Source organism: Pomacea canaliculata, linkage group LG14 (genome assembly GCF_003073045.1).
Source record: "Pomacea canaliculata isolate SZHN2017 linkage group LG14, ASM307304v1, whole genome shotgun sequence".
In the NCBI taxonomy this organism is placed as follows: Eukaryota; Metazoa; Mollusca; class Gastropoda; order Architaenioglossa; family Ampullariidae; genus Pomacea; species Pomacea canaliculata.
This window is the reverse complement of record NC_037603.1, coordinates 17,538,465-17,551,695: the sequence shown is the minus strand read 5'-3', so window position 1 is coordinate 17,551,695 and position 13,231 is coordinate 17,538,465. Positions and strand designations below refer to the sequence as shown.

The 13,231-nt window shown below is 43.1% G+C and overlaps 1 protein-coding gene across 1 annotated transcript; it reads left to right on the top strand.

Annotated features, from left to right (window-relative positions):
* Nucleotides 1-185: 185 nt before the first annotated feature.
* On the top strand, nt 186-11,420 carry LOC112555119 (amine oxidase [flavin-containing]-like). The gene is given in 17 exon segments (XM_025223333.1): nt 186-871; nt 2,078-2,221; nt 2,711-2,803; nt 3,210-3,344; nt 3,681-3,791; nt 4,102-4,123; nt 4,126-4,192; nt 4,590-4,731; nt 5,273-5,336; nt 6,291-6,379; nt 6,689-6,848; nt 7,116-7,212; nt 7,827-7,938; nt 8,172-8,269; nt 9,263-9,374; nt 10,278-10,340; nt 10,596-11,420. Coding segments are annotated over 16 exon segments (1,527 nt in total). The 5' UTR covers nt 186-871; nt 2,078-2,191; the 3' UTR covers nt 10,728-11,420.
* The last annotated feature ends 1,811 nt before the right edge of the window (nt 11,421-13,231 follow it).

The following is a 13,231-nucleotide window of genomic DNA, read 5'->3' as shown; positions in this document are numbered from 1 at the left end:
AATTGATAATTTATAACAAGAGATGTAAAGTTGTAATTCAAACAAATGCGATGTTTATTTTTTGGCGAGACCCTTTATGTTTGCCTCATGTTTCTCTCGTCTCTGTGTTTAGTCTGCAAAACAGACACGGGCAGGTCTGCAACATGTTCACACACTGTGAACACTACGTTGCAGACAGAAGAATGGAAGAACCCAAGACATGCAACATTCAAACAAACATTCACACAGGCTCTTCCAAACCCTCTTTACTGATGTCATTTGTTGTTACAATGTGTCAAAGAGTCACGTGACTACTTGCAGAGTGAATGAGTGAGTGGAGTGAGTACCAACTGCATTGATGAGGAAGGGCTGGACAGATAGATAAAGGGAGTGAGAAAGAGAAGAGATAAACTGCAAATAATTTGCACTCGCGAAGACTGCATGGCGAGTCCATGTCGCCATCACACGGTTATTGCTGAAGTCTTTCTCCGGAAACCGTGTCCTGCACCATCCCATCCCTCCTCTCCTCACAAACCTCAGCCAGACACATCAGCTTCTCCATCGACCTGTTTTGACCGGCCAGCTGGGGCCCAAGAGGATGACACCTTCCACATGGCCACGTCAGCATGGAAATCACTTCGCACCATCGATCCAACCCCTCCGCGCGGGACTAGATTCTTCTGGCGCGCATGCGCACTACAGACGACGCACAGCCATTGGCAGCAGCAGGCTACGACGAACATCACCGGCAACCCCCCTTGCCCTCGTCGTCTCAAATGGTCAGGGTGAGCCACTCGCTGTCCAGGGCGCGTCACTGACAAGGACGTCACAAGCACGTCACTGGCACCCGACACGTCTCTGGCATTTCGCTGCATCGGCGCTAGGTGGTGAGGTGAGTTGCACTCCGTTTTTTCCGATAATTTTATCAGTATCAGCAGCAGACATTTCTCCCTGCCTTCATACATCTCAGCATCTACTTCACAGACCTCAGCGTTTTGTCTCTCAACACCGACATCCCCCAGACACCTGATGCATCTCTCAGCGGGCAGCCATTCCCACCCGGCTAAACATAAAATGGAGACCCACATTAGCTAGTAACACAAACCCTGTTTTTACAGTTTGTATGCTAAATTCACGGCTGCAAGTATTTTGTTTGCGCGGGCTGGACAGAGAAGGCTTGTGAATGGAACGGTTATCAGCTCCGCAATTTATCTGTTTGATGGTTCCAGTTCAAGGGAGATAAGTTTAAAGGTTATTTTCCTTCGTCGCTCCCCACCCCACCCTCCAGCATCTGGCTGTTTACGGACCGGTTTTTTTTTTTTATCACCCAAGCGGTCACAGCAGTTCGGAGGATGATGGAGATAATAGGGTTATGTCTCGGTGAGTCCTCAAGCCGAAGGGAGACATGTCTGTCACTGCCACTAGAGCTGCACAGCAATTTCTCGTTTCCTTGCGCCTGTGATATGCTTGTAGCTGTGTCGTGTTGCGGGTAACGACATTGAATAATGGTTGTCATAATTCCACACAGTAAATGTGCTTCAATATTGCACAGCACCGCTTACCCAATAATGAAATGAATGTTGCATGATTTGTGTCGATTACTTGGTTGGTTTAGATTATTTTAGGTGACGAGAGTAGGGACACACCCCCAATCTTTGTCAACCTACAAACTATTTAAATTTTAGTTGTCAGACGAAGAAAACAAAACAGAATGTTCACCACGTATATTGTGTAGGTCCGACCTCCGACAGTTTGTGACGGACACTGACCATGCACGTGCAAGCCAGTCTGTGAACCTTGTCCCCTGTTGGTGTCACCAGCTGCAGAGACTGTCGCCAACACGAACTAAATACACGTCCATGGTCACCAAGGAGAAAAAGTTGGTCGAAAAAAACTCACACGAATTAAAAAGAATTAATAAATTAATTTTCAAAAGACATCAAAGACACAGTACTTGAATCAGTGCCCCGAGGTGACCAGAATACGGAATAAATTTAGAAATGACATTTTCTTGTGTGTGCTGCACTCCTGTCTGTAGATGTGTAGATAATAGTGAATGACCACTGGAAACAATATAACATGACCAAGCTGCTTTCAGGTCAAGACAGAGAGAGTTTCTAGACAACCAGCCGTCCATTACACAGGGAAAAGAACTTTGATCCTCGCCATCATCGTTAACGGACCACCATGAGCAAAGAGCAGACAACCGTTGATGTGGTCATTGTGGGAGCTGGGCTCAGCGGTGAGAGATAGTCACACATCCCCACAGATTACATATTAACGTTGACAGGATGATTCAGATATTAAGAAAGCAAAATATCAGGCACTAGGATTGCTTTCTTTATTGAAGTATTACTTATTTCCACTTTCCTGTTTCCTATGAAGTGGAAAAAGCCGCTTGGTGTGTGTGTGTGTTTGCACTTATTACACCCGTATAAAAGTTTCAAACTTCTCTGTGAATTGAAAATAGTAGAAAGTTTCATTAAAGTGTATTTACTTCGTTGAATGTCGCTAGTTGTATAATCACACACATATCTACAGTTATATACAGTTTTGTATTATGTACATGACTTGTTTCCTTCGGTTCTTGTCATCGTCATGATGAGCTCCCTTTGCTCACATTATCTTAATGCCCAAAAGAACAAAAGACATACATCCATTTTATTTCTCGTTTTAAGAATAAGAACATAGTGTTTTGTTATTGCTGTGTGAATCCAGTCTTTGTTTACAGGTCTGTCTGCCGCGCGTGCTTGTAGAACAAGGTCAAAGCGTCCTGGTGCTGGAGGCACGTGACAGGGTCGGAGGTCGGACCTACACAATACATGTGGGTGAACGCTTGTTTTCTTCTCCTCAAGGCTGGCAACTAAAAAAATAAATAATAAATAGACAAATCGCCAAGAAGTTAAGGGATTATCATAAGCTGTTATTATAAATCAATCTTGTTCTAAATTACATAGCATAGTACTGTCAACATTAAGTAAATAGGATATGTATATACATACACACTGCACGATGCATAAACACTACTGAGGTGTTTATTGTCTTGCATCATTTTGATGAAATATTCAGAGTGCGCTTATTACAGACAACACTGATTGCACTTATTGACAGAAGTATATTTATTACAGACAACAAGAACCTATTACACACAAAATGCACTTATTACAAAGAAAATTATTATAGACATCCCACCTATTACATATTCTCACTTATTTACTTCACCTGTCTAGAACGAGAAGGTAGGACATTTGGATTTGGGAGCTGGGTACGTGGGACCTACCCAGAACCGGTTACTGCGCCTGGCGCGCGAGTACGGCGTGAAGACGTACTGCACGCACGAGAGGGAGGACGTAGTCTGTCGCCGGGTACGTTAACCCACCCAAACCTGCTTCTTTAACCAAAGCCTTCTCCAAAAATCTCTTCTACCTAAAATGACCTTTCTCCGATGGACAGAGTATAAGTGACTGGTACCTTACATCACTGTAGTCAAATTCATTTCAATGGCTATAAATAAAAATCAACAAGCTCAAATTTCGTCAGATTTTGATGCCGCGTTTGAACTTTCGTTATCTCTTGGTGATTTCGTGGGGTACCCATTGAAAAAAAAAGAGAGAGAAAGAACGGAGAAGATAGAGACAGAAAAGGAGATAGGAAAGGACGAACATTTCACATAACAATGGTGAGACTATGTTTGTCCACAGAATGGAGTCAGTAAGCGGTACAAGGATGGCATCTTCCCGCCCACAGGCAGCTTCCTGTCCTGGCTGGACCTCAACAACATGGTGCGGCTGCTGGACAGCATGTGTAGAGAGGTCGGTCCTCGATCTTAGTTTCGGGTGGATAACTAGGGTTACGGTTTGTTTTTGGATAAGCATTTAAAAGTTGACTCTTTTCCATTGTAAGAGAAACTGAAGATGAGCAAAGCATGAAGGTAAAGCAAATGTCATTTGTGCGATAGAGAGTATGGCAGACATGGAGCATGACAAAGTGTGGGCCAGGTATGAAAAGGGGAAGTATGTACTAAGTGCAAAAGGTAAGCCGTGACACTTACTATAAAGCTTTATGTACTAAGTGCGGTTAAGGTAAGCACGTGACATTATAAAGATGTACTCTTTGTCTCAGGTGCCTGTGCAGGCTCCGTGGAAAGCCCGCGAGCAAGAGAATGGGACACGATGACTGTGCAACAGTTCCTGGATGCTCACCTGTGGACACGGTAAACATATTTATGTTCTCCTAAGACTGAGTAAGTTATAAAGGTTTGTAATGTGCAAGTCCAACGAGACAAAGTTGACCCTAATTGACCTTTTGGGCCTTTACTACGAAACTGCCCTGGGCTACTCATTTCGTAGTCGGTGATCACATATACGAATATCTACACATCTACGTACATATATACATAAACATAAACACACACACACACAGGCAGATACAGTGACAGTTACAGTGATTCTCTCTCTCTCTCTCACACACACATATAAATCAGACTTGAAAACAAACAGACAGGTACACAGACACAATCTATTTCCGTATATAATAACACTGAATAACAGTTTACTTTCTGTCTGTGGTCGCCTCTCCACCATGACATCGCTCTCATTGCGATGAACCAGAAGCGCCTTAGAGACGATGAAAGCTTACGTCAACGTCAACGTCACGTCCGAGCCGCACGAGGTGTCGTTGCTGTGGTTCCTGTGGTACCTGGCGTCGGCTGGAGGACCGCTCAGGATTTTCGCAACCTCCAATGGAGGACAGGTAACACAAGGTTTCTTGTCGCAGTGTAATGGGTTGTGTTGGGTGCTGATGACACTGCAATAAATCCTCTAAACTACAATGCTCAATACAAATTTTTTTTTTTAAAGAACATATACGGGTGGATGTTAACGGTGTTCATTGCGAAATGAGAAGTAAGAAGATGAAGTTTCGTGTCACAAAAGCCATTATGATGTGTAAAATTTAGTAAGGGGGTTTATGTGATATAAAGATGTGAAGGAGGGAGTCATGCTTGTGACTAAAATTTAATGGTGTGTACAGGGATGGTTGTGACGAAAACTTGAATTACTCAAGAGGTAGACTTGTGAGTAATGGAACATAACAATAAGCAACACACGAGACTTATGGAGGAGGAAGACTTAGGGAAAAGAGGGATGGATGACAGAATCCTGTATGCTCAAGTTTACACACTTTGTGGCTGCCCCAAAATTAAAGAAAAGCCGAACCAAGATTCGGTGAAAGATGGGGATGCAAAGAAGCTCCAGATAGAATAATATGAGATTACCATTTCAAATCTTTGCAGGAGAGAAAGTTCATCGGGGGTTCGCAGCAGATCAGTGAAGGTCTTGTTCAAACGATCGGCAAAGGTAAGACAGTCGAGAGGAACAGGTGAGAAACCCGAAAAGTGAAAGTAAGAAAGTTGAGGGACATATGTAAGAAAGGTGCAGTGAGATGGCTTCAGAAATCAAAGTTATAAACATTTGAGAAACTTTCAATGGATGCATGTTCTTCCCAGAGACAGCAGGATACCTGCAGCGCCTCTCAGTGTATCACGTGATGTTTGTCAACTTAGATGTTTATTTTTCCAAGCTAAGCAAACACACTTTTATTCATGGCAATCAAAACATTTTACATGTCAGTCTAAATCTCATTTCATTCTTCACTCACATTCACTCTACACGCAGGGAGAGAGAGAGATAAGAGTAGAGATAGAAAATATCAGGAGAGTGGAAAGAGAGAGTACGAGATGGATAGAACCAGCTTCTAGTATATTTGTTCATATTAACAGTTTCAGTTTATGGTTCAGTTTATATGTTAGTGCACAATCCACTTGAGCTGAATGTAGAGCTGTCGCTTCACAACGACACCGACAACACGATTAGACCACCGACATTCTCCACAACTGTATTTCATACTCTCCATGTAGTAAATAAAAGTGCAAATCAAGGTCAACTTTCTTATCTGCTTGTGACCTCAGCAGGTCAAAGTTGTATTATATTTGCATAGTTCACGTCTGGAAGCCCTCAAACTACAGGTGTAATAAGAATGCCCGCAGCTACCAAAATACACAGACTTACCGGGCCCCAAATTAATTGCATTTGTTAATCAGACTAATATTTTATCTTCATAGATAGTTTCCATGGAGTACAAGGCTATGGCCATGACAGATTTAGGTGAAGGCAACGGTTGAATTACTGTCATCTCGCATGCGACAGACATGTTCGTTATCTAATAATATTTATGTGTGTCGTACGAGCTCTCTGTCTAATTTATTTTTTACCTTGATAGAAATATAATTTCGCTTTTGTCTGCTTTTTCAGAAAAAGTTCTTTTGAGCACCCAAGTGTGTAAGATCGAACAGAAAGGTACAGGTGTCAGTATATACGACATGGGAGGTCACGAGTATCAGGTCAGTGTCTGTCAGTGTGCTAATTATATCACCATAACATAATTGTCACTCACTGATAATAATCTCCCTTGAGTGTGTCATTCCATGGCGATAGTCTCCCTTGAGTGTGTCATCACTGACGATAGTCTCCATTGAGTGTGCCATCACTGACGATAGTCTCCCTTGAGTGTGTCATCCTCTGACGATAGTCTCCCTTGAGTGTGTCATCACTGACCATAGTCTCCATCCTAGTCTGTCTCCCATCAGATAATTACACTACAGCTGCACGCCACATGTTGTCAAAGTAATCAACAGTTTCAGTTTCTACAGGCCTCTCACTGTATTGTGGCGCTAGCGCCGCCTCTGCAGACTCGGATCACGTGGTTGCCATCACTTCCGGCTCGCAGAAACCAGATGCTGCAGCGCCTTCCCATGGGTTCCGTCATCAAAACCTTCGTCTACTACAAGACACCGTTTTGGAGACACAAAGGTAGGTACTCGAGCTGTCATGAAAACCTTGGTCTACTACAAAATGCTGTTTCAGAGACACAAGGAGACAGTGAATGTCTCAGGAAATAAGCTACCACCTTCATTTTTTTTTAATCTCCAGGTTGGACGCCGAGCAACAAACACTACTGTTCATGATGTCGACATAATATATCGAATTATCTGCAAAATATTCAATTCTCTTTCATATGTAAGTTTATTTATTTGCTAATTACTTTCCAACTAAACTCACACTTCCGGTTTGTCGCAGGTCTGTGTGGCTCAGCCTTTATTTATGATGAGGAAGAGCTGGTGTCCATCACACTGGACCACGTGCAACACGACGGCTCGCATCCCGCACTCATGGGGTAGGTGAACGGATTGCTGTCTCTAGGAAAGGACATCTACCACACTTCTACTGCTTTCTCTATACCACAACAGTCACCCTGACCATCGTCTTCTGTCTGCACCTCCTACATTAACATCAATTAAATTATTTTACACATTTCATCGTCAGTGTTTTACAGTCTATCACAGATGCTTTTGTCATCGAGCAGCTGCTAGTACAGCTTGTAGATTGCTGTGATGTTTCTGGATTATCATTTAGATGACTGGATGATGTTGTGGATCATCATATAAATGTCTAAGATGCATCACACAGGACACTGATTGATGTTGATGGATCACCATGTAGAAGACCATGATGTTGATGGATCACCATGTAGAAGACTAAGATGTTGATGGATCACCATGTAGAAGACCATGATGTTGATGGATCACTATCTACACCATTGCGCGATGTTTGTAGATCACCATGTGGGTTACTGAATCATGTTTGTTGACCACCAAGAAGACAACTGGTCGACGTATGTAGATAACCGTTGAACCGTAGAAGACTATGACTACGTGGACATGGTGTAGAGGACTGTAGAAGTTGGATGTTTGTAGACCACTGGTGCGACTTCTCACCGTCTCTGTGCAGCTTCGTGCTCGCGGACCGTGCGCGCGCTTGTGGTGACATGAGGGTGGAGGAGAGGAAGAGACAGATATGTGAACTTTATGCTAAGGTCTTCCAGTCAGAGGAGGCGCTTGAAGTAAGTAAACCTGAGTAAATCTCTTTCTCTCTCTCTGTATGTGGTGGTGGTGGAGGTGATGGTGGTTGTGTGGTGGTGGTGATAATGATGGTGGTGGTGGTGGTGGGGATGCGGTCAGTTGGTTTGCGTGCGGGAGTCAGACAAGAAGATAGGTTTGAGTGTTAGTAAACCTGACATGCACTATCCACAGCCTATCCACAATGTGTCAGTAAACATGACATGACTGTTTACAGCCGGTCCACTATGAAGAGAAGAACTGGGCTGCGGACGAATGGTCAGGGGGCTGCTACACTGTTATGATGCCGCCAGGGCTTCTAACCATCTTCGGCGAGTGAGTGAAGCTTTCCTGCTTCCGGTATTAAGCAAAATAATCGTAGTCTACCAGTGTATTTCTTTCGTATTTATATTCGATGGTCTCGCATTTCAAGCACGAAATGTGGAGCAGGTTCCTCCTGCACGTGATACTGATATCTATTTATTCTGTACTAACAGTCGCGCACTCGAGCTATCTCTACATTGCATGGTAAAAGTACCATCACATCCTGTAAAGTACCGTCAGTTACCTCCCCCTGTCATCATACTCTGATGATGAGTGAGACCACAGCCACGACCTTGATGTCACTTCCTCACCTTAGTGAAGCGGCCTTCACCTTTCCCGTGCAGGTCGCACGGCTACATCAGGACATCCTGGATGCTTTGAGTTCCTCGCATGTTAATTGTTTGTTTGAGCAAGGAAGGTGGAGACGCCGAGCCAGAAACTAAGGCTATATCCCGGTAAACAGATGCCACACACAGGAGAAAAAAAAAACCAACGTGTCCGAGACAAGAGCTGAACCCAGGACACCCAATCATCACTGTATATGACAGGTGCTAACCGTTGCGCCACCGGACCGCCCTCTTTGTTTGAGCAAACAATTAGTAAGAGGAAACGATTTTTGCGAACTCTTCAATCTTTTCTGCAAAGCTGGCTGATGTACTCATGTCTGGCAGATGACTCGAGCTCTACGTTTGTAGTGTCCTGCCCAGCGACATACGCACCTCGCTACTTGCCTTCTACGGTTACCAAGCTCATTATTTACATACAATAACATGCGCGTGCAAAAAGCATTAGATTTTGGATTTTTTTACTATCATCAACCGACAGGTTTACAGGATCTGGCTTTTCATCAGTAGAAAGTTACAGCTACAGTTGACTGGAGGGATGTCTGTATTTACAAGTTCGCCGCTAAGGTTTGGTATACCATTCCACAAAGGCTTAAATCTGCGCGAAAAACATGGAATGATAAAAAGCTAACCGTCCATCTTTTTTATCCGACCTTGACAGGGAGATACGGGCACCTGTAGGGCGCGTGCACTGGGCTGGGACAGAGACGGCCAGCCAATGGACGGGCTACATGGAGGGCGCCATTCAGGCCGGAGAGCGCGCAGCAAGGGAGGTAAAGCAGCTTCTCGTTCCTTTTTTCCCCTCCCTTTAGAGAACGAAGTCAATTTTTTTTTCTATAAAACTGAAATGACTTAGTTCAGGAAAGTTACATTTTTGTTGTCCTCAATGTTAATTATTGAATAAATTTAGTATCTTTGACATCTGACAATCTCACTGCCACATGTGATTGGATAGATAACCGTCTAATGCTTTCGAATTGGGAACTTTGCTGTCTGGGGCCATACTTCCGGCGATTTAAGACAAGGTGAGGTCAGAGATAGATAAAAAAATACCCTCAGGTGTTTAGCAGTTTCCAAACGTTGCCTGACCACATACCTGCGTTGTTCAGCTTGACACTTTCAGAAATGGAAATGACAGGTTGAAATAAAAAAAAAACAAACACAAACCTTTTCCCACCGGAACACAACTATAAATCAAGTTGGTATACTGCAACTATTCTTACAGGCAAGTGTATTCCACTAGAGACATTACAAGTAGTGGTAGAAGGGCAAGGACAGCCCCTCCCATCCACCGATAAGACAGAGATACTCAAGTTTACATGGGATTGTCTGGGGTCTGACATGAGGCTACCCTTAGAGTAGTAAACATACAGTTGTAGCAATGTGTTTTAGTGGTTTTGTTTTTCATGCCACCTGCTTATTGTCTGAACTCTTGCGTATCTGTAATCAGAAAAAAATAAACAAACAAACACCGACAATTTTACTTCAAGATTCTGAGCATTCACATTATGTTCCCATTGTATAGGTTATATTACACGTTGTGTTCAGTGGTCACGAGGGATCGACATGCTCCAACAACTAGCGGAACAATCTCTAATTTACAAAATGTCGATGCCAGCCTTCCAGGTGAAGACACAGTTTGTACTAATATGTCGTCCGTCTTGTTGCACGTGCAGATCCTGCACGAGAAGGGGCTGGTGGCTGCCAGCGACATCTGGCAAGACGAGCAGGAGGACGAGGTAGTTGCTGTTGTTGGTAGCTTGGGGTTGTCTTCCCGCACATGTTTCTTTAGCTGTGTGTGTGAGTGTGAGTGTGAGTGTGAGTGTGAGTGTGAGTGTGAGTGAGAGATATCGTGTGTGTGTGTACGTTATTTCCATGCACGTGCGTATATTTTTGTTGCCTTCTTTTTTCTTTTTTTTTTTCCTTTCCATTTTTCTTTCATTCTATACACCCCTGTATATCAAACTATTGATTGTTTTGTTATTCATTTCAAGGACGTGAGAGCTCAACCAATGGAGCTGTCGCGGCTCGAAAAACTAGCTCCGTCACTTCCGGCATTCCTGAGCATTGTCGTGGTGACCTCTGCGGTCACAACCGGCATTTTGTGGACATTCCTACGTCACTGACTTCCATCTGAGTGAACTGCACGCAGGCTTGAGTGAAGGCGAACTACTGCTTCCTGTTCCTGCACTACAGAGATCACGTGTAGAGAAAGCCGCCATTGCTGCCGCCGCCATGGAGACGATGCCAACTGGAGGGAGACATCAAGTGCGAGACAGAATCACTCTACAGACTTTAGTCCATGTGAAGAAGAGAGACAGAGACATCAAGTACTATCAGAGTTGCATTTTTAAAGCTGCTTCTATGTTCATTTATTTTAAAAATATCATGCATCTGCTAGAAGATAATCAACAACCATTGTGTGATGGCGGCACAAAGGCCTGTAGAGCAAACTTCAATGGGACTTTATGATAAGAGTGTAGTAATCGGTGGTGGTGCGGTGTTGGTGGCTGTAAGAATCCATGAAAGATCGTGAAAGCCATGGTATGTCCATGAAGTGACCCAAGTGTCATGAACAATATATCGTTACAGCCATGACAGTTGTACTGATATTTGTGAACTTTGTGATGAGTGAGTTTTCCTTTGTATCACATCTTCACCTCGAGAGGCGGTGCAGCTGTCTGTCTACAGTGTCTACAGTGTCTACAGCTGTCGTCCAAAGACAAATGAGTGAAAAAATGAAAAATGTCGACCGACTGCTAACCCTAAAGTTTTTGTTCCTTGATCAGAATAAACCACCTTAGTCTATTTATAACAAATGATGTGAGCTTCCTTGTGATGCAAGTTTGTTATCTGGTGCAGGATGGTGTTGCTAGGCAATGCAGACACTAGGCTGTATCCTGATGAAGGCCTGAGCAGGCTCGTGTTGCCCAGGATCTTCAGCAGGTCCGACACTGGTTTCAAAACCTTTTTTAAAGCTCGGAGTAGCTAAACGTTGAAATTTTTATAGCAAACAAAAATTGTGCAATTAGTACAAATTAAATTTATTGCTGGTAGAGAAACAATCAGCAGCTTTAGAAAAGAATCTAAGCAGAAATGAGCCTAACGGGCCTAACCCGCCACCAAGTTTAAGAACAGTGAACCATACAAGCGAGACAGAAGAGACAAGCGAATGTATTGCTGACAAAGACATATTCGTGTTTGTTAAAAATCCCTTTGTGTCCCGATTTGGCCAAGGGACATGATAGAGTGACTCCCTGAGAGGATGAGAAGTCAGAAGTTTCACTTGTCTGTCCTCCTTGATTGAAGAAGACAGAAAAGTTTAAGGTTGTGGCTGGTGGTGATGATAGTTTGATGTTGCTGAGAATAGTTGTTGTACTGCTGTTAAATGATCATGATGATGACAAAAGCTCGGATAAATGTTGTAAAAATAAACTGATTCTACTAACATTACTACTATTACATCATTATCTAACAACCTCTGCAGAGCAACATGTAGACTTCATCATAAGACAAACAAGAGACTAAAATAGACTTTCAAAATATTTAGGACTAAGGTTGTCCGAGAAGTAAGCAGGCATCTTTAAAAAAAAAAAAAACTATGAAAACAAAATTCTACAATATCATGTCTTACTATCAAGTCCTGTGGTGTAGTCAAACAGTAGTCAAGCACCCATACAGCATCACGACTTCAAGGTTCACCTGAGCTTGTCTGGAAATTTTTTTCCCTGGCCAGTCAACTTATGGTTGATTTGATTTATCAGGAAAAGCAACAGGCAGTGTATGAAACGTTTGGGACTCCAGTGTAAATGCCATTACTAGACACGGTAAGCCACTCACAATGCAGAGCGTATGCGGGGATGAATCTCTGGTATCCTCTATTATGACATTATCTAGGGCAGTCAAATGCTATTCACCATGAATACAGGTTTCTTGGACAATCATCTGTAGAAAATGACAGACCTGTCTTCGTGTCTTTGCATACCCCATTTCTTTTCTAAATACACACAAGCGCGCGTGCACACACACACAGAGCATACACACACATACACAGCATGCATACACACACACACACGCATACACATCGACAATCTTTTGCGATGGAGCAAAGAAAGAGATAAATTGTGCGCCTTGTCTTTATGCAGATTGTGTACACGACTTGTTGTCAGGGCAAGGAACACACAGTGACAGACGACGCAACCCTACAAACCACACACACACACAAACACACTTTCTTCTTTTCACCTTACATATTTCTTATCTTTCCCATAGAGCACAAGGACGACAGAAACCGTCTCAGACGCACAAGGAATGATACCAAGATACCGAATGAAGGAAATGTTTTATAATAAAAGCTTGTCCACAGTGTCCTTGTGTGCATCCGTCCCTATATATCTGTATTTCTGTTCTCCACATACCTGTTTGCATCTTTCCCCCATGTATCTGTGTGTCTACATTTCCCCATATTTCCAGAGAGAGAGAGAATGTATAGGTTTATGTCTTTATCTCAATATGTGTGTTTGTCTGCGCGCACAATTTCGTCAGATAAGCTCTGGCATTAGTCAGACAAAAACTTGCACCGATAGACATACAGAACTATGTATCTTGTACTAAGATTTGCCAAAAGACA